At 43.1% G+C, this 19,753-nt stretch overlaps 7 protein-coding genes across 8 annotated transcripts; 4 read left to right on the top strand and 3 right to left on the bottom strand.

Annotated features, from left to right (window-relative positions):
• The first annotated feature begins 3,419 nt into the window (after positions 1–3,419).
• LOC145707949 (uncharacterized) lies at positions 3,420–4,814 on the top strand. The gene is made up of 5 exons (XM_081785544.1): positions 3,420–3,705; positions 3,750–3,950; positions 3,994–4,163; positions 4,208–4,501; positions 4,545–4,814. Exons 1-5 carry the CDS (start codon positions 3,457–3,459, stop codon positions 4,726–4,728), a joined length of 1,098 nt encoding a protein of 365 aa, XP_081641670.1. The 5' UTR covers positions 3,420–3,456; the 3' UTR covers positions 4,729–4,814.
• Positions 4,815–4,851: 37 nt separating this feature from the next.
• On the top strand, positions 4,852–6,651 carry LOC145707526 (dnaJ homolog subfamily A member 3, mitochondrial-like). Its single transcript, XM_081785065.1, has 7 exons — positions 4,852–4,996; positions 5,046–5,317; positions 5,358–5,478; positions 5,544–5,754; positions 5,841–6,009; positions 6,055–6,212; positions 6,406–6,651. Exons 1-7 carry the CDS (start codon positions 4,863–4,865, stop codon positions 6,556–6,558), a joined length of 1,218 nt encoding a protein of 405 aa, XP_081641191.1. The 5' UTR covers positions 4,852–4,862; the 3' UTR covers positions 6,559–6,651.
• A 5-nt stretch (positions 6,652–6,656) lies between these two features.
• Positions 6,657–7,536, top strand: LOC145707531 (ras-like protein rasG). The gene is made up of 4 exons (XM_081785070.1): positions 6,657–6,770; positions 6,812–7,029; positions 7,075–7,250; positions 7,293–7,536. The coding sequence occupies exons 1-4, from the start codon at positions 6,687–6,689 to the stop codon at positions 7,406–7,408; spliced, it is 594 nt and encodes a 197-aa protein (XP_081641196.1). The 5' UTR covers positions 6,657–6,686; the 3' UTR covers positions 7,409–7,536.
• Positions 7,537–7,549: 13 nt separating this feature from the next.
• Positions 7,550–8,597, top strand: LOC145707529 (uncharacterized). 2 transcript variants are annotated; one of them, XM_081785069.1, is made up of 3 exons: positions 7,550–8,065; positions 8,166–8,220; positions 8,384–8,525. In XM_081785069.1, the coding sequence occupies exons 1-2, from the start codon at positions 7,564–7,566 to the stop codon at positions 8,180–8,182; spliced, it is 519 nt and encodes a 172-aa protein (XP_081641195.1). In that variant the 5' UTR covers positions 7,550–7,563; the 3' UTR covers positions 8,183–8,220; positions 8,384–8,525. The 2 variants fall into 2 exon arrangements, with proteins under 2 accessions (XP_081641195.1, XP_081641194.1); XM_081785068.1 differs by lacking the exon at positions 8,166–8,220 and having other exon boundaries at positions 8,384–8,597.
• A 77-nt stretch (positions 8,598–8,674) lies between these two features.
• LOC145706672 (uncharacterized) lies at positions 8,675–15,061 on the bottom strand. Its single transcript, XM_081784099.1, has 12 exons — positions 14,993–15,061; positions 14,389–14,485; positions 14,092–14,281; positions 12,597–14,024; positions 10,913–12,554; positions 10,695–10,863; positions 10,347–10,652; positions 10,049–10,304; positions 9,847–10,008; positions 9,583–9,804; positions 9,430–9,536; positions 8,675–8,902 (listed from the first exon to the last, which is right to left on the bottom strand). Exons 2-12 carry the CDS (start codon positions 14,471–14,473, stop codon positions 8,766–8,768), a joined length of 4,704 nt encoding a protein of 1,567 aa, XP_081640225.1. The 5' UTR covers positions 14,474–14,485; positions 14,993–15,061; the 3' UTR covers positions 8,675–8,765.
• Positions 15,062–15,220: 159 nt separating this feature from the next.
• On the bottom strand, positions 15,221–16,649 carry LOC145706972 (ileal sodium/bile acid cotransporter-like). Its single transcript, XM_081784438.1, has 6 exons — positions 16,481–16,649; positions 16,168–16,420; positions 15,903–16,128; positions 15,734–15,859; positions 15,490–15,688; positions 15,221–15,448 (listed from the first exon to the last, which is right to left on the bottom strand). The coding sequence occupies exons 1-6, from the start codon at positions 16,602–16,604 to the stop codon at positions 15,246–15,248; spliced, it is 1,131 nt and encodes a 376-aa protein (XP_081640564.1). The 5' UTR covers positions 16,605–16,649; the 3' UTR covers positions 15,221–15,245.
• A 186-nt stretch (positions 16,650–16,835) lies between these two features.
• On the bottom strand, positions 16,836–18,764 carry LOC145707527 (glucose 1-dehydrogenase 2-like). The gene is made up of 5 exons (XM_081785066.1): positions 18,683–18,764; positions 18,477–18,636; positions 18,168–18,434; positions 17,038–17,235; positions 16,836–16,993 (listed from the first exon to the last, which is right to left on the bottom strand). Exons 1-5 carry the CDS (start codon positions 18,692–18,694, stop codon positions 16,872–16,874), a joined length of 759 nt encoding a protein of 252 aa, XP_081641192.1. The 5' UTR covers positions 18,695–18,764; the 3' UTR covers positions 16,836–16,871.
• Between the last annotated feature and the right edge of the window lie 989 nt (positions 18,765–19,753).

The raw sequence follows: 19,753 nt of genomic DNA, 5'->3' as shown, positions 1-19,753 counted from the left end.
ATATTTCTTTGGTTTCGCCCTCGAAAAGCGCTTGAATGTGACTTCGTATTCTTTGAATTGCGATTCTTTATCCCAGCTCAGTTGTAGCGAGTTTGACGTCAGCTCTGTAACACGTAGATTTTGGATCGCCCAAGTTGCTAAAAATAGAAAGTTCTCATCCTTGATTTCAATAGCGTTTTTCGATGAAATATGTCTATTTAAAATGTTAGGGATGCAATGCTATATGACCAAGGATTTGTGATTTTAATGTTCATAAAAGTAAACTCGTGTTTACTAATTATTTCCTAGTTTTCCATCCTCGAGGAAGGCGAAGGGAACCGAAGAGTCTATTTTTTTAATAGAGCAGAGTTTATTATCATTTTTGCTTTTGGATGCCTTTTGTGAACTTGCCGGCAAAAGTCCTTTTACCTGAAAGCTACAGTATGGAAAAACGAACTCTCAGTTCAATGCTAAGTGAACTGATTTGTTGACCCATTGATTCACTTTTTTGGTGACGTCTAATTAAGAACAATCAAGTTACCTGACAGTAATAAATGGCACAAATAATGTGCAGTTTTCATCTTCACTCGCTATAGCTCCATCAAGCTCCGTTAATTTTTATGAAAAAAAAGTAATTTCCTTAGAAGTCGTGCGTTTCTTCTCGGTTTCTGTCTGAGTTTTGATCTTCCTCGACTATATCTTCTTCTTGCTCTTTTTCTCGCGTCCTTGTCACTTTTCAGCAACCTGGTACTCGCGTCGTATTTTTCTTGGATTCTCTTTAAACTGTATTTTTTGTTTTCTGCTTGATTCTGTTCGTGAAGATGTTGATTTTCTCAACAGTCTGAGTACGTATGCCTCCTCCCCTAATGATCAGATAAACAAACTAGGTCGCGAGGGTAGTATTCCTTCAGAGCGTGTCCAGAAAAGAAGCCCTCTGGATCGCGCCAACAAGTGGTCAGATTTTTTTTTCAACTCAGATTTTGGGTACTTTCTTAATTGTTTGGAATTTCTCACAAAGTCTTTCTCACGCACCAGGACGGCGAAGGCTATTTAGGGAAGAAATTAGGACGACTCGCGTGTACAACGACACGGTCAGTGATAGATAACACTATCACAACTTGAAACGAGGAATTTCACCTGCTGATCAACTATTTAAGCGTTCTCAGCGTTTTTGAAGAAGTCACTAGAAGAGAGTAGTGCCATGAGACTTAAGTACGAATCAAGGGTCGTGTAGGTTTTTTTGGTAGTAGGGGGTTATCATTCGAGCTGCCCCTAACCCTAACCCTAACCCTAACCCTACGCCCCCGGGACCCCCCACCTAAGGCCTAAACCAGGGGGCTTCGCCCCCGGACCCCCCGTTAAGAGTTCCTAGTTCCGAACCCTAACCACTAGCCCAGATTCTAGAGATATTGGATGGCTCGAATCATAGGCTCGAATGATAACCCCTCTCTACGGTTTTTTATAGACGGATTCGATTCCATAAACTTAAGAATATGATCAAAATTCAACAGCTGTTAAATATATTTCTTCGATTTGAAATAGTTGATAAAATCAAAGAACCCTTCCATCATGTTACAACTTCAGCGGAGTTTGTAATTGCCAGTTGTCATTTTTATATGTTTAATACGCCGGGAATAAATGTGCTATTTTCAATCACTTGTCATAGTTGTCACTTCCGGCGGGGACACGATCGTCGATTTGACAGATATCGAGCGGCTCTTAGAGGCTCCCCGCTACTTCTATTAACATCAGAAATTTATGTTCAGCGTTTCTTATGATGTTGATTTTCTTACGAATTTGATGCAAATCAATAATTTAGAATTTTTGAGCTGAAATTCAAATGGAGTCAAATGTCATCGTTGATTCCAAATTATCTTTAGTTCGATACAGATTTTCGAGATATTGATTAATAATTTTATTTTGCAGTCACAAATGACTGTCAAATGATTTGACTCAAATCCATAAACTTCGTGGGCAAAAACGTGTCCAAACATATCCTTCTTGCAGCTAACGATTAAACTTTGTCGGGCTTCGTCGGGCAGTTCGTGATATCGCTAGAATCATAATGATTTTATATGATAGTGTATCATTTTATTTTATAATGATTATAATTCACTCACTCGAGTTTCGTCTAAACACCAAATCATAATCTCTTGCTGAAGAACTTCTGCTTTTGCACCATTTCTGAGCAGGCGGGTGCTCAATCATGCTCAGCAAATTTGTGCACGCCGATGCTCAGCCGTGCTCATGCTCAGTCAAAATTTGTGACTTTTCAGACCCTGGCAAGAGTTTCTCTAGCGGCTTCCGTCGGCTCGAAAATCTCACCACTGCTGGGTCTCAGAGATGGGCCCCGAAGTGGGACTTTCGATTTTTCCTGCTTTCGAGAATGATTATTTCGAGCCGGTGGGAATTCCGACTTTAAATTGTGAAATGATCGGAAATGCCAAAAGATAAATTGAGACGAGGCGAAGAGCATGGATAACAACTACTTTCTAAGTTAACTTCCGAATGTTAACCGTTAAAATGATCGATTATTTTTAGTGATAAAGAACCTCAGAGGCGAAACAAAACATCCAGGCCGAGAGCATGTGAAGGATGAGTAATCAAAGTCTGTCGTAATTAGAATCCAGGAATTTAATTGGCCTTCACTTCCGACATACAGGTTGCCAGCTGCGGCACACACGAAACAAGACACAAAAAGTCAAAAAAGTGGGTTGCATGGGTCGGAAACTCCCAACACAGATTGACTCGAACGCTTGATTTTTCATCCTTTTTCTTTTCAAGAGAGAAATTCTGAAAAAGAAACACCCTTTCTATCGCAGTTTTTTGGTACTCCGAGCCATGCAACTCACTTTACGAATTTCCTCAAAAGCAAGCAATTTCTAAAAATGGGTCGGCGAACCAAGCAACTCAAACCAAGACGACGAGAACCAGGTCCTCTCTATGGAATGGTCTTCCTTTACACATCTCCGACCCGGAAAGAATGCTTCCAATCCGGCAACGATGACACACTTCCTGAGCTCTCCCTCTTGCTCGAAGGAATCGATCTTACAAAAGAACTCATTTTGTGAAACACTTGATGATGTATCTCTCGATGAAAATAAACTCGTTTTCATTTACCGTACATTCTCATCGTTATAAATAATTTACCGTATCCGTAAAGAAATCAGAGCGGCTGTTTTTTTATTACTCTTTAGGAGAGTTATCAGCATCCCTCGTAGTTAACGATGCCTTGTGATATTTTATTCAGAGGGGTTTCTGTGTTAGAAGATTCCCGCAGTCGCGATATTCCGACGGGATTATCATCAACCAATGGGCGCACGCTCTTGGCGCTCTAATATTTTATCAATTTTTCTGTTCGAGAAAGGCCATTTTGAAGAAGATCATTATGAAAAATGTCAGCGATTTTTTCTGTTATACCTTTTTCAATCAAAGATCGTAGCCATTTATGCTAGCGAATTTGTTTATAGATTGGACATGTTCTCATCTGTCAGTCAAATCGGCGCCACTTTTCGCTCGGAATGGAACTTGGCGAAGGATAAGGCGAACGCCCGTGTCCAGACTTCCAAAATCAAAACTAAGGAGGCCAAAAACAACTCTTCCAAGGTGAAGAACTCGTCGACAACGACCGATTGTTCTGTCGAGCTGCAGGCGGACAAATATCCAGAAGATCAAATTCAGAAATTTCTTTTCTCTGTTTATAATAGAGTTAGCGCACAATTGGAGGTACTTTTTATCCAGAGTATTCGTTATTATTTGAGGTTTTCTAGGCAAATATCCGCTCAGTTAACAAAGTGAACCGATTGACGGGAGACCGTTCCATGCTCGAAAATGACATTTCGCTGGAATACGAAAATAAACCCGTAGTAACCGCGATTGGCTCTGGAGCGACTGTAATATCTGTCTTTGGCGATAGCCTTTGCTACTGGAATCTTACGAGAAGTCCTGTGAAGATAGACGTTCCTGACAGGGTAAGAACACTTCCTTTTGTGCTCGCTAATAGATTCTTTTCAGGTTGTTCCATGTCCATCCGCACCGCGGGTGTTAAAGACATGCCCGGCCTACCCAGAACTACTTGTGGTCGGATTCAACAACGGCGACGTACGAGTTCTTGCCAACGACGATTGGGGGATCTGTCAGCACTGCCATCGCTCCCCTGTACGAGCAATTGACTGGTCAAAGAAGTAAAATATATTGTTGATTTAGATTTAGTAATACATTTGTTCAGCAACGCGCAGTTGGTGCTCTCGGCAGACTTTGATTCTGTCGTTGGTATTTGGCGCTACTCGAAGTCGAGGCACAAGATTGAACTGAAATCGAAGATCCGCACTGTCGACAACTTCGGTTGCCCATTGGCCATTTCTATCGAGAACGATTTCGTTCTCTTTGCTTACGACACTAACTTCTTGGCGATGTTTCACTTCCCGGAGAATCCACTCAAAGCATCTAAGCCAAAGCTAGAAATGAAGAAAGTCTTCAAACGGGGCTTTGAACTTCCCTTCTCTGCCCATATGTCTTTGAAGTAAGCTTGCTTCTTAGAAGAATAAAAATAACTCGATTTTTAGTCTACGTTATCTTCCTACGATTCAAGAGCTGGCAGTAGCGGACGGAAACGGAATCATAAAGCTGTACGGGCCCCTGAAAGATAATCTCAAAGAACTGGAAAAATACGACAGCGTCGCTTCGATAGACATCTTCGGCAAAATAATCGCATTCAAAGACGATAAAATCGACATTCTTCGCTACTGAGTCATTATTTCTTCACTATTCTTCTGTACAGTTATCTGAATATATTTTTTTAACCGCGAGATCAATTTTCATAATAAACTGAAACGACGAAAGCTGACGATTAAAGAATTTATGTCTAGAATTAAGAGGATGATATGACCCTCCTTAGGGGTGTCGGGCGATGTTCGGGGCGCATTCTCAGATTTGCAAGTCGAAGGGGACAGGACTCTTCTGATCCAGCAGAAGGCAAGGATTACTATACTATCTTGGGAGTCAACAGACAGGCCAGGTAAAACCCGGTTAAACGTTTGATCAGTGATAGAAACAAACAATTTTAGCCGATCGGACATCAAAAAGGCATATTACAAACTAGCCCGGAAATATCATCCAGACTCAAACCCAGACCCATTGGCGAAGAAAGTGTTCGAGCAGGTGTCGGAAGCCTACAAGGTGCTGCGCGATGATCTGTCCCGCGCTGAATATGACCAGGACGCTGCGTGGGAGGCGGCGAGCCACGATGATTATGCGGAGGAAACAAAAGACAAGTACGAAAAAATATTCCACGAGTACAGTCCTTTCGAGAAAAATCCCCACGCAGAATGGATAAAAGGTAGGCTTTTCTACTGTTCAGCCCTTTTTTTAATTCAAAGGAATGAACTTCAACCAAACGCAGTCCGATTTCATTCCCTTGTCGGCGCAAAAAGTAACGCTCAAAATTACGTTCCAAGAAGCAGCAAGGGGTGGTAGCCGTCGCGTGCGTGTGCGACTTAGGTTAGGTCTCGAACATCTCTTTCTGTCTTCTTTTGAGGAAATGAAACCATTCGAGACTTGATAAGAGATGAGTGCGACGAGTGCCAAGGATCTGGAGCTGACCTAGACTCGACGAACGCGCATGTTCTGCAGTGTCCACGCTGCGGCGGAACGGGCAAAGAGTTCATCCGCGCTGGACCGATCTCGACGAAAGCGACCTGTCACAAATGCCACGGGAAGGGATCCTTTGCAACGCATAATTGTGCAGTCTGCTACGGGAAAGGCTGGACTGTTCAGGAAACGGCTTTGGACATATTAATGAGTAGATTCCATTGCGAGAAGCATGATCGATTGAAGTTTCAATCATTAAAAGCCGCGTAAAGATTAAAACAGTGACGGTGGCGATTCCCGAAGGAGTGTTCGATAATGAGACGGTCAAATTAATGATTGGCGATCAATTCATTTTCGTCACATTCGAAATCATGCCCGATCCAATCTTTTCACGGGACAAGTTCGATGTCATGCAGACAGTGCAAGTGCCGCTCTCCAAGCGTAAGTTTTTTTTAAGAAAGCGAAAGTATTATTGTTTTGTGTTAGTTCTGCTAGGCGGGCAGATCAGAGTACACGGAATGCAGGAAGAGACTTTTATGCGTATGACGATTCCCGAGTGCACTCAACCAGAGACGCTTTTGCGCTTGGCGAATCATGGAATCAAAGACCCACTTTCCGGCCAGCACGGCGATATGCTCATAAAGGTGAGATCATCAATTTTCAGACAAGAGCGCATTGATTTCAAAAAGAAAAGCTTCTTTACGCTGAAGAGAAATAATTTTAATAGTAAATCATAAAACGAAAATTGATGGCGTTCACGTACGCTCATCAATTGTTGGTAAATCAAACGAATGATTCAGCATACTACGATTTCAGACCGTTGAATAATGTTTTTAGGTTAAACTCGACGTTCAAAAGAATCTTACAGCGAGACAAAAAGCGGCCTTGGAGCAGTTCTCAAAAGACGACGACTACTCGGGCTCAGTCTTTGGGGCACTTAGAACGGGAGAATATCAACCGCGTATAGAGAAGTCTGAGACGAACAGCTGATCCTTAAAGAAAACGCTATTTATTGCTGCATTTTGTAACGGTCAAAAACAAGTTCAAATGAAAGCGATTGACGCTAGCATAATTTCTCGAGGCGTTAACTAACATTGAAATAATTCAGATTATGGCAAATGAGTAAGACGGAAAAATTGCGACTTGTTCTCTTCGGAGAAGGAGGTGTTGGCAAATCCGCCATCACTATTCGATATTTTCAGGTTGCTACTTCCAAAGAGGAAAAGATTTTAATTATATGTAGAGAACTTTTGCGGAGTATTACGACCCTACCATCGAGGACAGCTATACCAAATGGTGCTCAACATCTTCAGGAGCACGAGTGTTTCTCGAAGTAACAGACACAGCCGGACAAGAGTCGTTTGAGGCGATCAGAGACCACTACATTCAAAACGGCGATGGCTTCATGCTCTGCTACTCGGCGACGTGCGACAAGTCCTTCGATCGCCTTGATAACTTCAAGTAAGACTCGTTTATTTGTTCCCAAAATGCACGCGCGATTTGTAGAGACCACATTCAAAGAGTGAAGAACTCGACCAAGGTGCCCATAATGATTTGCGCGAATAAGATCGATCTCAAAGCAGATCGAGTCGTCACGCAGGAGCAAGGGTTCGAATACGCCAAAAAGGTCGACCCTGAATCTTCGGAGAAAGTCGCAAAAGACAAATACATCGAAACTAGCGGTAAAATTCTAGCTTATATTCTCCCTCAAGTTTTTCTTGCAGCTAAGACTGGAGAGAGAGTAGACGAAGCATTCCAAAAACTACTCGACATGACGTATAGACATTTGAACGGAAAACCCGAGCATAAAAGTCCTATCACCTGCTGTACTATATCCTGATATCACAGACATCCTTATCGCTTTAACTCTTCCAACTCAAAAATCTCACAACATCCAACTGCTACAGCCCTAATACAATTTGCTTTCATTCATTCTGTCTTCTTTAAAAATGAACTAGAACCTATCTACGGAGCAATCAATTGTCGATTTGTAGAATGGTGTTCAAGAAGCCAGTACCCGTTGTGTTCGATGAGCCTCCCAAAGTGTTTTGGGACTACTTTACTCAGCCAACGATTAAAGTGCGAAAGACACACAACTGTGAAACCTGCGGGCATGGATCAGACACTGTCTCTGAGATGGTTGCCCATGAGTGCGAAGTGCACTTGTGGCACCGTGGCATGTATGGATGTGGCACTTGCAAGCTGTACTACGCGGCGAAGGCCGACCTCATCCGGCATAAGATGACCGAGTGCTCGGAAACACCTGCGCGGAAGAGAAACATGAATCGCAAACGATTGGAGGAACAGGACGCAAAGGAGATGAAAGAAATGATGAAAGCAATCAAATCTGGTGCCATTCTTCGCCACCCGTCTGTTTACGAAAAGGAGTTAGCAGAAAGTGTAAACATCGACGAAAAACGAGACGAAGATTTTCAAGACGAAGTTGTTGCTAGAGCTCCAGCCCGTGCCGCTCAAAGATTCGACTCTGAGGATTCAGGTATGTTTTTCTGAACGGAATTGTCGGAAAGTATTCTTTTATAATCACAAAATAAAGATATGAATTTTAAGAAAATGTTATTAACTAATATTTCCTCTAGGAATGTGCTCGGAATAAGTTCTAGACAACTCATCAGATTGTTAGGGAAAATAGGGGTAAGGCCACAATCTCATCGCGCAACACCATCCATCTCATTAGTCATCTTGTTTCGTATTCGTTAGATATTCAATTTGAATAGTTAACGTATTTAATAACTCCATCGCATCACTCATTTTCACTCGCTCTAACTCATGTTGAGTTGACTTATATTTTTTTAAGCGCAACCTTCACGATCAACAACAAAGACAGCTAGGAAAAAAACTCATAAATTCAGCCAAATCATTGCCGAAAGAATATTCTTACAGTGCCATTTTTCAAGTTACTTCACTGGTCTCTTAATCTAGGTCTACTTATCCGGATTCACTGCAGATGCGCTTCATTCATCATTGCCGAGTTACTTTCACGTTCCTGTAGTTTTCAATAAACAATACGAGCAAAGAAAAAAAACAAAGAGTAACAACAAAGAGTACTAAGATGAGTGTTATCAGAGTATTTTCTTGAGTTTTGATGAATGATAGTTTTTATTTTATTAAAAATCGAAGGCTGGGTAAAATAGGCAGTATAAGTGCAGGAATGGAAACGAAGAGTGAAGATATCGTAGTTACGATAGATCTGCCCGTAGTTTGAGAAATTGTGTGAGGCCTTCTTGGTTGGTGAAAGCGATCTCACTCTCGTACAAGCGCGGTTCAAGATTGCTCGTATTCAAATAGATCGGAAAATCAACGTAATAACGCGGCTACAACTAGATCAAGCATTCACCCAAAACAAAATACTCGCTATTTTCAAAGCACATGCAGAGCACTCAATCACCGACCAATGTTTAAAATATTCTAATCAAATAACAGTGAATATTCTCTGCAGGCACATTGACAATAGGGAACTACCCTAGACCTTCAGAGCTTAGAGAGACGGATAAGTACGTAAAAAAGTGGAATGAATAAAGTATGGAATGTCTATTAGTTTTCAAAGCTCCTGAAAGTCTAGTCAAGCAAACTCTTTCTACACCGAATAATAAATAATCAAAATCTTTTCAAAAGGCTGGCATATCAAGTAATGACTTTTATCACAGCCTTTTGAAAAACGACTCTAAACTGCTGGCGAAAGAAGAGTACTGAAGGGTCAGTTTTTTCTCCCACCAGTAGGCTATTTCATTAACTTTGGCGGAGAAACCGAATTCAGAGTGTTCTCCTTTCCAAAAGTAATGAATTTGCGTTTTAAATTCGTATTTGAACTAGATTTGCTGGGTAAGGATTGATCACCATCCTTGAGCGTGAACGAGCGTTGCTTATCGCTGAAGGGCATCTCGGGCTCTGAGGCGGTAATGTTCATCGGTGAATGGGTTCTGTTTTGCAACTGAATAACCATTCGCCTCCTAAGAAATTCAGGTAAAATTCAACGGGGAACGGTAATGAACTCACGTTCCGGAGTCAGGCGTAACATTATCGAAGATAGCTGCAGCTGGCTTTAGCTCAAAGCTCTTCAACAGCTTCGTGGCGGCCTTTGTCTTCAAGCTTATTCGTCGCATTGTCCGGGCGAGTCCCACTTCGCCCTTCTTATGGTACTCGATCAGCCAGTCTTGTTCGTAAGTATCTGGAACACGCGGAGGGGCAAACCTGATTGTCAGCTCGACGCTTTGACCACTGAAAATTCTCTTACTGTCAAGTAAAACGGCGAAGACTTACGGCTTGAGCTCGCCATCACGAGGCGTGAGAGAGAATCGACCCTCAGGACTTGCCCCTGCTTGCTGAATAAGGAACCAAGAACATGTGTCCTCATCCTTATTCGTGAGGGAAACCTTCCTGCTTACTGCTAGCTTCCCGTCGACAGAACCAAAGTCCACGAGACTAAAAAAACTAGATGCAAGATGATTTCCAGTAGTATTACTTTTGGGAGAAGACGAGCTCGTTGCGTGGGGCCCGAAGATGTTGCACGCCTACTGATTGCGAGACCTTGTCAGTCTGGAGAAGCAGCGATTGCACCCAGCAATTGTTGTCGTTCAGGGGAATTACGATTAGCTTCTCTTTCTTTCCTGGCTTCAGCTCGAGGCGCGTGGGTGCTACTCGCATCATCGAATCGTCGTATTTGCAGCTCATAATTACTGGCTGCGAGATTCCACATGCCATAACAGACAACTCGTTTTCTTAGAAAGCAATTAATCAAAAGTTAAAAATAATAGTGCTACCTCGATTTAGGTCAAGTAAAGATGGAGTGACGACAAGGCTCGGATTTTCGTTTTGTCCACTGTGTTTAGTCGGGACAGAGTCCAATGAAGATGTTCGCGTGTGAGTCTTCTTCGGCACCGGTTGGAATTTAATTTTGATGGTGTCGACTGTCAGATGACGCAGGAAAGTGTTGAACACTGAGACGTAGTTATCGGGCAGAATTCCCAGGTCATCAAAGGCTTCAAACTTCGGGTCGAAGGCGAAATTCAAGCGAGTTATTTTTGCAGAATTCAGCTTGCCAAGTGTTTTTTTCCACGCAGCAGCCCCTGAAAGAATACGTTTTTACGGTTTCGTTAGGAAATTTTTACCTTTTTCAGTGTTCAGTATCGTTCCCATAATTTCTCTGAGTCGCGCGGATCCAGAGTACATCATGAATTCGTCATCGCCGCTCGTTTTGCTAGAAGTAAAAACGATCGTTTTCTCTTCGCCCTGTCGCAGGTTAACCACTTGTGGATCAACAAGGCCTTTCTCAGAGTTCTACGGAAATTTTGATTACTATAAAGAGTTTTGTTAATAGAAGAGTTACCTTAGTTTGCAGAAAGTGAACGAACGCTTCCGCGGTGCCAGTATTTTTCAAAAGCATTGACGACCCTTTGCCAAAAGTAACGGGAATTGTTAATTTTGAAAGATTCGTTTCGCCATTGACTGTCACTACGGGATTTCCTACTTGCGAAATGAGTGGAATGCATGACTTGAGGGATGAGTCGTCGACGGAGACCAGGTTTAGTTTCGAGTTCATCAAGTCATCATCACTACTGGCTTCGCATCTTACTTGAAGGAGGACGTCTTTCTTTGAGCTGAACTTGAGGATTTCCCCGCTCTGCACTTGTTTGTCATTCATGAACACTTTGTATCCACATCCAGACAAGTTCAAGGCATAATCACCACGGCCCCGCAGTGTTACTGACTTGGATTCCGGTTGACCAGCCGCCAATTTAGGCCACAATAAAATTGATCGATTTGAGGAAAGAGAGGTGGGAGCTCCGCTGCTCACAGAACTGGAGGTTTTCTGATGACGGGACGTGTTTGCAGCTGCTTTTTGACGTTCTTGTTTTGGACGCGATGTTTTGCTCTGGTCAAATTGATCGAGGACTGTCACGTCGAAGGGACACACAAATTCCTCGTCCGTGCCCGATATCTCTAAAATCAGCCTGTGCATCGAACGCGCAAGCCTTCTTTCGCCAACAATCTTCAGCGAGAAGACTAGTTCTCCATCTGCAGGGATCGAAGCCGTCCCAGGACTGACTTGGATGTTCTGCGCGACAGGTCCATCGATTATAGCATTAATATTTGCAGAACAGTCGCCGCAGTTGTGGATAGTGATCTGTTCGTTTGAACTTGAGAAGCTGTGAACGTTGAAACGTGGAGTGATTTCGGGCCCAGAGAGTTGAACGACGGGTGGCGGGCGCGTGATTGTGCAAAATTCTATGGCGGTCTTTTCTCGCCCATCGAGATAAACCTTTAATTTTGAGGAATCGACACGAGGCACGGCGGCATTAGAAGCAAGCTGGAGTGGGACAGAAGTTCGCGCTGGCAAGATGATATTGCTTACTGGACTTCCATCGAGAATGAGATCATATCCGTAGTCGATCTCGACTATGACCGGAATGTTAAAGTCCGAAGTGTTCTCCAAATCAATGCGGTTCTTTCCGTTTTCTTCCCAGCGATACACCCCCGAACCATTGTCGATTTTAATACAGGGCTTCACTGCCAATCCCATTACGTTGACGGCACATATTTGCTCCTGATGATTGATTCTACTTGGATTTTCCTGGGTGTTCTGATATTGACCAACAGGAGTAGACCGCAGCTCAAGAACCGAGAGGTAGCGACCTGGCATTTTTGGCCGGAAAGATATCGGAACGAAAATAGGCTGTCCATGCGTGAGGTTGAATTCGACTTGACGGAGAATGAAGGGACTTTCCTCGAACGAAATCGGCTTCGAATCGAGCAGAATACTTCGTATGCAAATGCGACATGAGACCCAATTTGTCTGCGGTCGAACATGGATTACTTCAGTCTTCGAATCGCCCGTGAATACGAAATTCGCAAAGTCGACCTCGTTAGACACTTCTACAAGCGGCGCAGGAGAATAAGGTCTGCTGGTTTCTTTGAAGAGGGGATTTGACTGATGAGGTCCCATCGGAGGAGGCTGTGGTGGAAAGGAGCTAATCGAGTCGTAGTTAGGGATGGCAGGAAGAGAAGCAAACCTCGTCGTCCGTGCGTTTTGGGTGTTCACCGAAGACCTACGCTGTTTAGTCAAAAGGCTTCCTTTCGATGAGGTAGAAGACGCAGTTTTCTCCTGGAAGACAGTGCTTTCGACTTGTGTTTGGTCACCTTCTTTGCTGCATAATGTCACAAAACTGCCGCATTTCGTTCTGCAGAGCTCGTCGATGTTCGTATTTTCCATACTATCGATTGAGTCGAGATGGAGATTCGTACTATCCGAGCTTTTGGAGGGCGAACTTTGACTTCGCGGCAGTTTACCAAGGTTCTCAGAGCTCAAACTTCCGATCGAGTATCGGTCGTTTCTATCGTTCGATCCATGTATCGAACCGAGCGTTTCATCTGCGCGCAGCTTTTCATGTTGCTTCTGGATCTTCTGGTACGATTCATCGCTCGAGTCTGACTCCATCGCTTTCAAACCATGATGGTACTTGTCAAAAGCGGCAGTCGAATCCAGCGTAGAAAAATTTAAACTCTTGACAGTGCTCACAGTGTCCCTTCTCTTATCGATAACAACAGTCTCAGACGCGCCGCCGTAGGCGATGGGGACGTTGGGTTTTTTGAATGCGCTCTTCGTCGGAGATTCCGCCTCGCCCAAGCCGAGGCCACCGGTTCCAGCGGCAAAGAACTTGGAGATGTTCCCGTCGTTTGATCGTATGCTGAACTCTTGCTGGTTCGCGTTCTCGTTTGCTTCGAAATGCGAATCCAGCCGGAGTCTGTTCTCTTCCTCGAACTCAGCCTCGTGTTCATCCAGCATTTTTAGCGCTTCTTCGCCCGAGAGAAAGTCGGAATCGTCAAAGCCAAGCTCTTCTTGTTCACTAGTCCTTCGCGAGTTAACAATGTCGAAATCAGGCTTTGGTTGTGAGTGTGTTAACTCGTCGGAAGAGCCCCCGGACTGTGTGGCGAGTCCAAAGCCGCCGAAAATGCCTGTCAACTCGGTTTCTTTCGATGCAGTTGGACGGAAGTACTTCGAATCTAACTCAATCTGGGTTTTCTGGCTTGCCTCACTTGACAATGTGCTGGACCAGACATCTCCACCCGCATGTACTACGTGGCCTTTTGCTTTTCTTATGGGCGTCATATCGAAGCTGTCGATGAAGGGAGCTTTCATGTCCGTGTCACGGTATGCGTGAAAATCGCCATGAATGTACTTCTTTTCTTGCCTATGCGTTAAAGTAGAACTGTGTTTCTTAGCAAGATCAGCAAAGTTCTCGCGTGGAATTTCACTTGCGAAAGGATTCCGGGCAAGCGGCGGCTGAGTGTCGTTCGATGCGCACCTCTGTATTCTCGAGAGCTCGTCCTGCTTTGAATCAGAAAGAAGCTGCGAGAGACGAAGCGTGCTGGACCTGTTACAGCTTCGATGTTCGGGAGTCGGCGGAAGTTCTCGGATAGTAAAATTTTCTTTTAGATCTTATTATAGGCTATTTTCTACACTTTGAAAATATATCCGAAAAGAAATGGAGAGAGCAAGCCTTTCCTGAGTTTTCCACAGTCAGATCAGAGGTTTTCTGGAGAGTATCGCCAGGGAGTTGCTGTGTGCTTCCAAAACTTAACCCGTCGAGTCCCTCTTCCGTCGTTTTCTCCACGAGATTTGTCGACTCCCCAAGTGCTGGGCGGGCTGGTTTTTTGCGCGCTCTGTACAGATGGACATTGTCTGTGCTTGTCACTTCTATAAATATAAAGTTAACAAAATTTTTTAATCATTAATAAAAATACGCTTTCTAGGTATTATCTCACAGAAAAAGTAAATTACTTATTATAAGTTTTTAAACTTACTCGGATCGAAGCATGACGATTCGAAAGATGAGTCCGCGAGGAAGTCGTTTTCTGGCGTCTTATTCAAGATCTCCTGGTCACTCATTCTCTCGTTTTCCTGAATGAACGTTTTTCAAATCGCCATTTTCAAAAGAACACTTTCAATCGAACGGCGTTCGACAAACGCTTAAATCGCGCGCCAACCAATCAGCACCGCTCAACCAAAAATCCGGTTTTTCGCAGGTTACTTTTTTGAAGACAAGATACTCTTCAATAGACTTTTACAAATATTTTCTTTCTTCTAAAAGCCTCTTATATTAGTATCATGATAAAACTAAACATGATACTATGACTTTCTTAATTAAAAGTTTACTGAAGTATTTCTGGTCGAGTTGGAGACTAGGGTCGACACCGATCACCGTCTTTCGTGGTCAACTTCGGTCGGTTTTTCTGTTGAGTCATAACTTATGACCCGTTAAAAAGCCGACCTAAACCAGCCAACAAGGACGGTTTTTAGCTTGCTCTATAGGAGCTGCTTTATTTATAGGTTATTCATAGGTGGTAACTTAAAAGCCGTCAAAATTCGGTTGAATTCGATTCTTATTTTTTAGTAACAACTCTTTACCTCGATAAAATCTCGTAAGTATCTGGTCTCTGCGCTTTCCGAAAGCCGACTGAAACTGAAAATAGATCGCGCTGCTGCAAAGCATCAGATTAGATAAAGAAAGGTCGTCAGAGTCTGAAAAATACGACAAAAAAAACGGTGAAAACATCTTCGAAAACAAGACCGAACCAAAAAGAATTGACCTTTATGAAGGATGCGAAATTTCGAAAATAAGCGAGTAGTTTTGGGAATTTATTGAACTGTGGCAGTTTATTTATTCTCGTATGCTTTGTTTAGATTCAGAAAAGGTGATATTTTGCAGTCCGTAGTCTGATGTTTTTTCAATATTCTCTCTCGTTATTATTCTTCGTATGTAGGGTATTCTCATTATCAGCACTAGAAGACCACCGAAGACGATTTGCCAGCCGAAGCCGAGTAGTGGAAAGAAGAATGTTTGAGCGTTTTCAAACATTTTGTCTGAAACAGAACATTTAACAAAAAACATCGATAGAGCTCACCTTTATAAAGAGCGAGTGTTATGACATTAACTATCCTTGCACTTTGAACGGCTGTTTCAACCCCGATCGTCAAGTGCTGCAAAGACCGCATGTTCGGAGTCGATCCGAATATCTCCAAAATCGAAACCACCACAAAGCTCAAAACAACTGCGATGGCGAACCCGACGAATGGCACCAAAGCGGTGTAAATCAGCTGCGCCTAAAATACAAAGAAAAGTAAAAATCAAGGAAGAGAAGCTCCTACCTGTGTTATGATCGCTGTCAGATAGAATTTAAAAATGCCAAGGATCAACGATGCTATAAGGCCTACTAACGCCGATCCTGCGAGGACATTGGTCAAAATTCGCAGTTTCTCGCTGAATTTTCGTTTCTAAACGCTCTTATGAACCACCTTCTCATTTTGATATTTGTACCTGTCCTAACCAGTTGAAAAACGAACCGACTAATGCAGGAATAACCAAAGCGGCGATTGTTTTCCAAATCTCATCGTAAGGGGTTTTGAGTTCATCTGCCGAATGAACAACTCTTGTCACCACGTGAATCCAGGCAGGTGTAAGGACAAGCGCTAGGGTACAGGACAGCATTGTCATCGTTACTGACAAATCCAAGTCGCCACCCATGTAGTAAGTTATTAAATTGCTGAAACTTTGATAGAAATGTCTACCTTTTTACTCTTACCTGAGCCCTCCACCAGGGGAGCAAGAATAGAGCATGATAACCAACGCCTCGTATGTACCGATATCAATTGCAGCTAGATAGACAATAGCAATGCTCGGCATAATCGCAAATTGACAAATCATCCCAATCAGTGGACCTATTGGCTTTTTCGCGTATTTCAGAATTTTATAAGGATCGGTTGCCATCCCCATCGCCAACATCCCTATAATGCCTGCCCATAAGCTTCCACAGCTGACCACGCTGTTTGGAATATCTAAAATCTCATTAAATGCTTCCTAAAAAAAGACTTGCTCGGTCGGCCAAGGAAACTTACTATGTCCAGGTAAAGTGCCATTATATCTCTGAATTAGGTATCCCAAATAAATGAAAAACTCTGTCTCATTCGGGGCCCGATAAAAACTCAACAATTTTTCTTTCTCCTCTTCAAAATCGGGCATCGAAAATCGCGAAACGGGACGAATCCGGGGAATCCAGTTGCCTAGGTTTAATGCCTGCGTTTTTGCTTCGATAAGATCTGAAAACAAGTTCCTCGGCAAAACAAGGGTCAACGACGGTCAAGCAAGAGAACATCCTTCTTGGTATCTGGGCCGTTATTTCTGAGTATTTGGAGATATTCATGCTTTTGGTAAGACTCTTTCGGGGGTAACAAAGAAAAGGACTAACTCCGGATATGATTTATTACTTTCATCAATGAATACAAACACTTAGACTGGGTGCTGCGAGCGGCCACCGTCAATAACAATCGTTTGCCCAGTAAGACTTCCGAGTTTGTCGTCGGTGATCATTAGAACAGCCTCAGCGATTTGCTCTGGCTCAATTACTCCGCCTAAAACAAAGATTTGAATCTCGCTGATTTATTTCCTAATCGACCTAGAGGTTGCTTTTCAGTCACATGATCGTAGTACTCTTGTACTTTTGCATCGTCGTAGCCCTTGGAGTAGTGGATGTCGGTTCGCACTGTTGCCGGGTTAATGGAGTTGACTTTCACACCGCAAGTCATCAAGTTTGTAGCCATCGTTCGGGTAAAATGATCTAGTGCTGCTTTCGACATGTTGTACGATAGAATTCCTAGAAGAAAAATTTTGATAAAAGAAATTTAAATTTATGATTCTGAGCTGGGTCTCGAATACGTGGCGTTTTGTTGGAGCACGGCGTGCTCTTGGGCGCCAAAAACTCCACGCGCCCGGAGCAGAAAACCGGCTGCTCCACGCGCTGGAGCAGCAAAAGTGACGGGCAAGAAAGTGAGGGGCTTATGCTTTGCGCGCTTGGGCCCAATGGGCCACTGGCAGTGGCTGGGCGGGAAGCCCAAAAAGCATTAGCGCGCACCAACTTCTCGGCGGGTGAATCTCTGACCTACTGTCAGAGATTCGATGCAAATAAAACCGGGTGATTTGCACAAACATCTTCCCGGAAGTGTAAAGATTTTTATTTTAGAATAAAAGGAAAATTATCAGTTGAATATCTTACAAAGGAGCAGTTCGTTTTTTTTGAAGGTGATCATTAGTTAAACATCACTTAGTTCGCATAAAAATTTCATTTTTTTTTGAGATCAGAAATTGATTATATAAAGCGGAAATTATAATTTGACTTTATTGAATAAAGTTTATTTAGATAGTTAGTAAGTTCGATAATAAAGTGTTACGAAAAATTATCATTATTTATTTTTAATAACATTGTTATTATAACAATTTAAAAATACTGGCAATGAAATATTGAATATAAATTGTTTCAATCATGAAAACATGATGAAAATGCACGTGATTGAGTGCTGCGCGCAAACACTTTTTGGACGCCCGCGCTGTGCCTTCTTTGTCACCGCTGCTCCGGCGGCCGGATCATGCTCCAGCCGCTGGAGCTCCGCCCTGCTCCAGCCTCGTGGAGCTTTTTTCGCACTTGCCCCGGGGCGCGGAGCCGCGGGCGCCCGAGAGCAAACCCTGCTCCAAAAAAACACCACGGATTCGAGACCCAGATTCTGAGTTCTCTAGTAATAAAGAACTAACCTTGAAAAGGGGTAAAAGAGGAGGTAGAAGAGATGTTGACTACATTTCCTTTTGTAGCTTTCAAATGCTCGATTGCAGCCTTCATCAGAAAAACTGGCGCCTTGCAATTTACAGCCATGACGAAATCGAAATCGGCGGAGGTTTGACTCTCGAGTCCGCCTGGTCTCATTGTTCCCGCGTTGTTGACAAGGACATCGAGTCGGCCAAACTTGTTTATCGCAAGATCAACGATCTCATGGACCCGCTCAGTTTCGGACAAATCGAGTTCTTTGACAATCGTCAGTAAAAACGGTTCAAATGGTGGCTTACCGATGGAAACTGCGTTTCCGCCAGCTTCAATGCACTCTTTTGTGACAGCAGCAAGTTTTTCCTTCGATCGTCCTTGTATGACAATATTCCATCCTTTTGCTGCAAAGCTTCGCGCGATTGCCGCCCCTATGCCTCGGCTCCCTCCGGTGACGATGATTGTCTAAAACATCACAAGTTTACTAAGAAAACCTTTCTCAATTGCTGACTTTGGTACTCATCCGTTGACTCTACTCAAATCTTGAGTGCGAGAAAATTGAAACCAGGCGTCATTTCATGGGTCATTTCATAATTGCTCAAATATTTAATCTTGTGCGGCTAGAAAAACTTCGTCCGCTCCGTATTTCTATCTTTGCAATAAAAAAGCATGCAGCAGCAATTAACCTTTTCAGCAAACAACGAGGCTATAAAGTAAAACTGCCATCACCGATCACCGGTCATTTTTCAGGCATTTTCCCTCATCAGAATTTTCATACATGTTAAATGCATCGCTTTTTAGCATTTTTCTCAATTTCGATTTGCAGTGCGCAGCGAACCAGAATCTATGTTAATGAAGGAGATCAAAATGTAGAGATCCCCTGCCAGATTCCGAAGAATGTTCTGTATAATCCAGACACAAAGGTAACGCTTCAAACATTCTGGTCGAGAATTTCTGGATAATATTTGGCTCAAAGATCAAGTGGGTTTTTACGCAAATGGACTATCAAAATGGAAGCTGGATCAACGAGATACAGACAATTGAAGACAAGCCACAAAGTTTGAATGAATTTTTCGAAATAGGCGCTCAGAAGCAGTTGATTTTGAAAGGGATCGCCACTTCAGAAAACATCGGTTTATACAGATGTCAAGCTTGGGGTGATAGGTAACAGGCTGAGTCCATCTAATTCTGATGATTCTCAGAGTGTCCTTCTCGTCGCAGGTCTATCTCATCCTCTATTCCCCGCCAGAAGAAGACCAACGCTTTCCAGAAATTTTCGCCAAATCACAGAATATGCATTTCGCAAAAGGCCGCTCAAGTAGCCTAGCAATGTGTATATCTGGCTACGCAAGACCAGTGCCTAAAATTTACTGGGAAGTGCTCGACGAAGACGGTAAACTAGTTTCCACACTGAGACCGACGACAGGCCCGTACTCCCCTAACCCACCGCAAATCAAAAGCTCCGATCACAACTTTTACCATGCGATAGCGTTAGAGGTAAATTTTTAAAATTAGAAGAAATTCTATTTTTCATCGATTCATTCAGCTGATGCCAGAGCACGGGTTAACTGTAAATTTCGAC

The sequence above is a fragment of the Oikopleura dioica genome, chromosome XSR (assembly GCF_907165135.1).
Source record: "Oikopleura dioica chromosome XSR, OKI2018_I68_1.0, whole genome shotgun sequence".
NCBI lineage: Eukaryota > Metazoa > Chordata > Appendicularia > Copelata > Oikopleuridae > Oikopleura > Oikopleura dioica.
The sequence above is the reverse complement of the archived record's forward strand: the minus strand, read 5'-3'. Positions and strand labels throughout refer to the sequence as shown.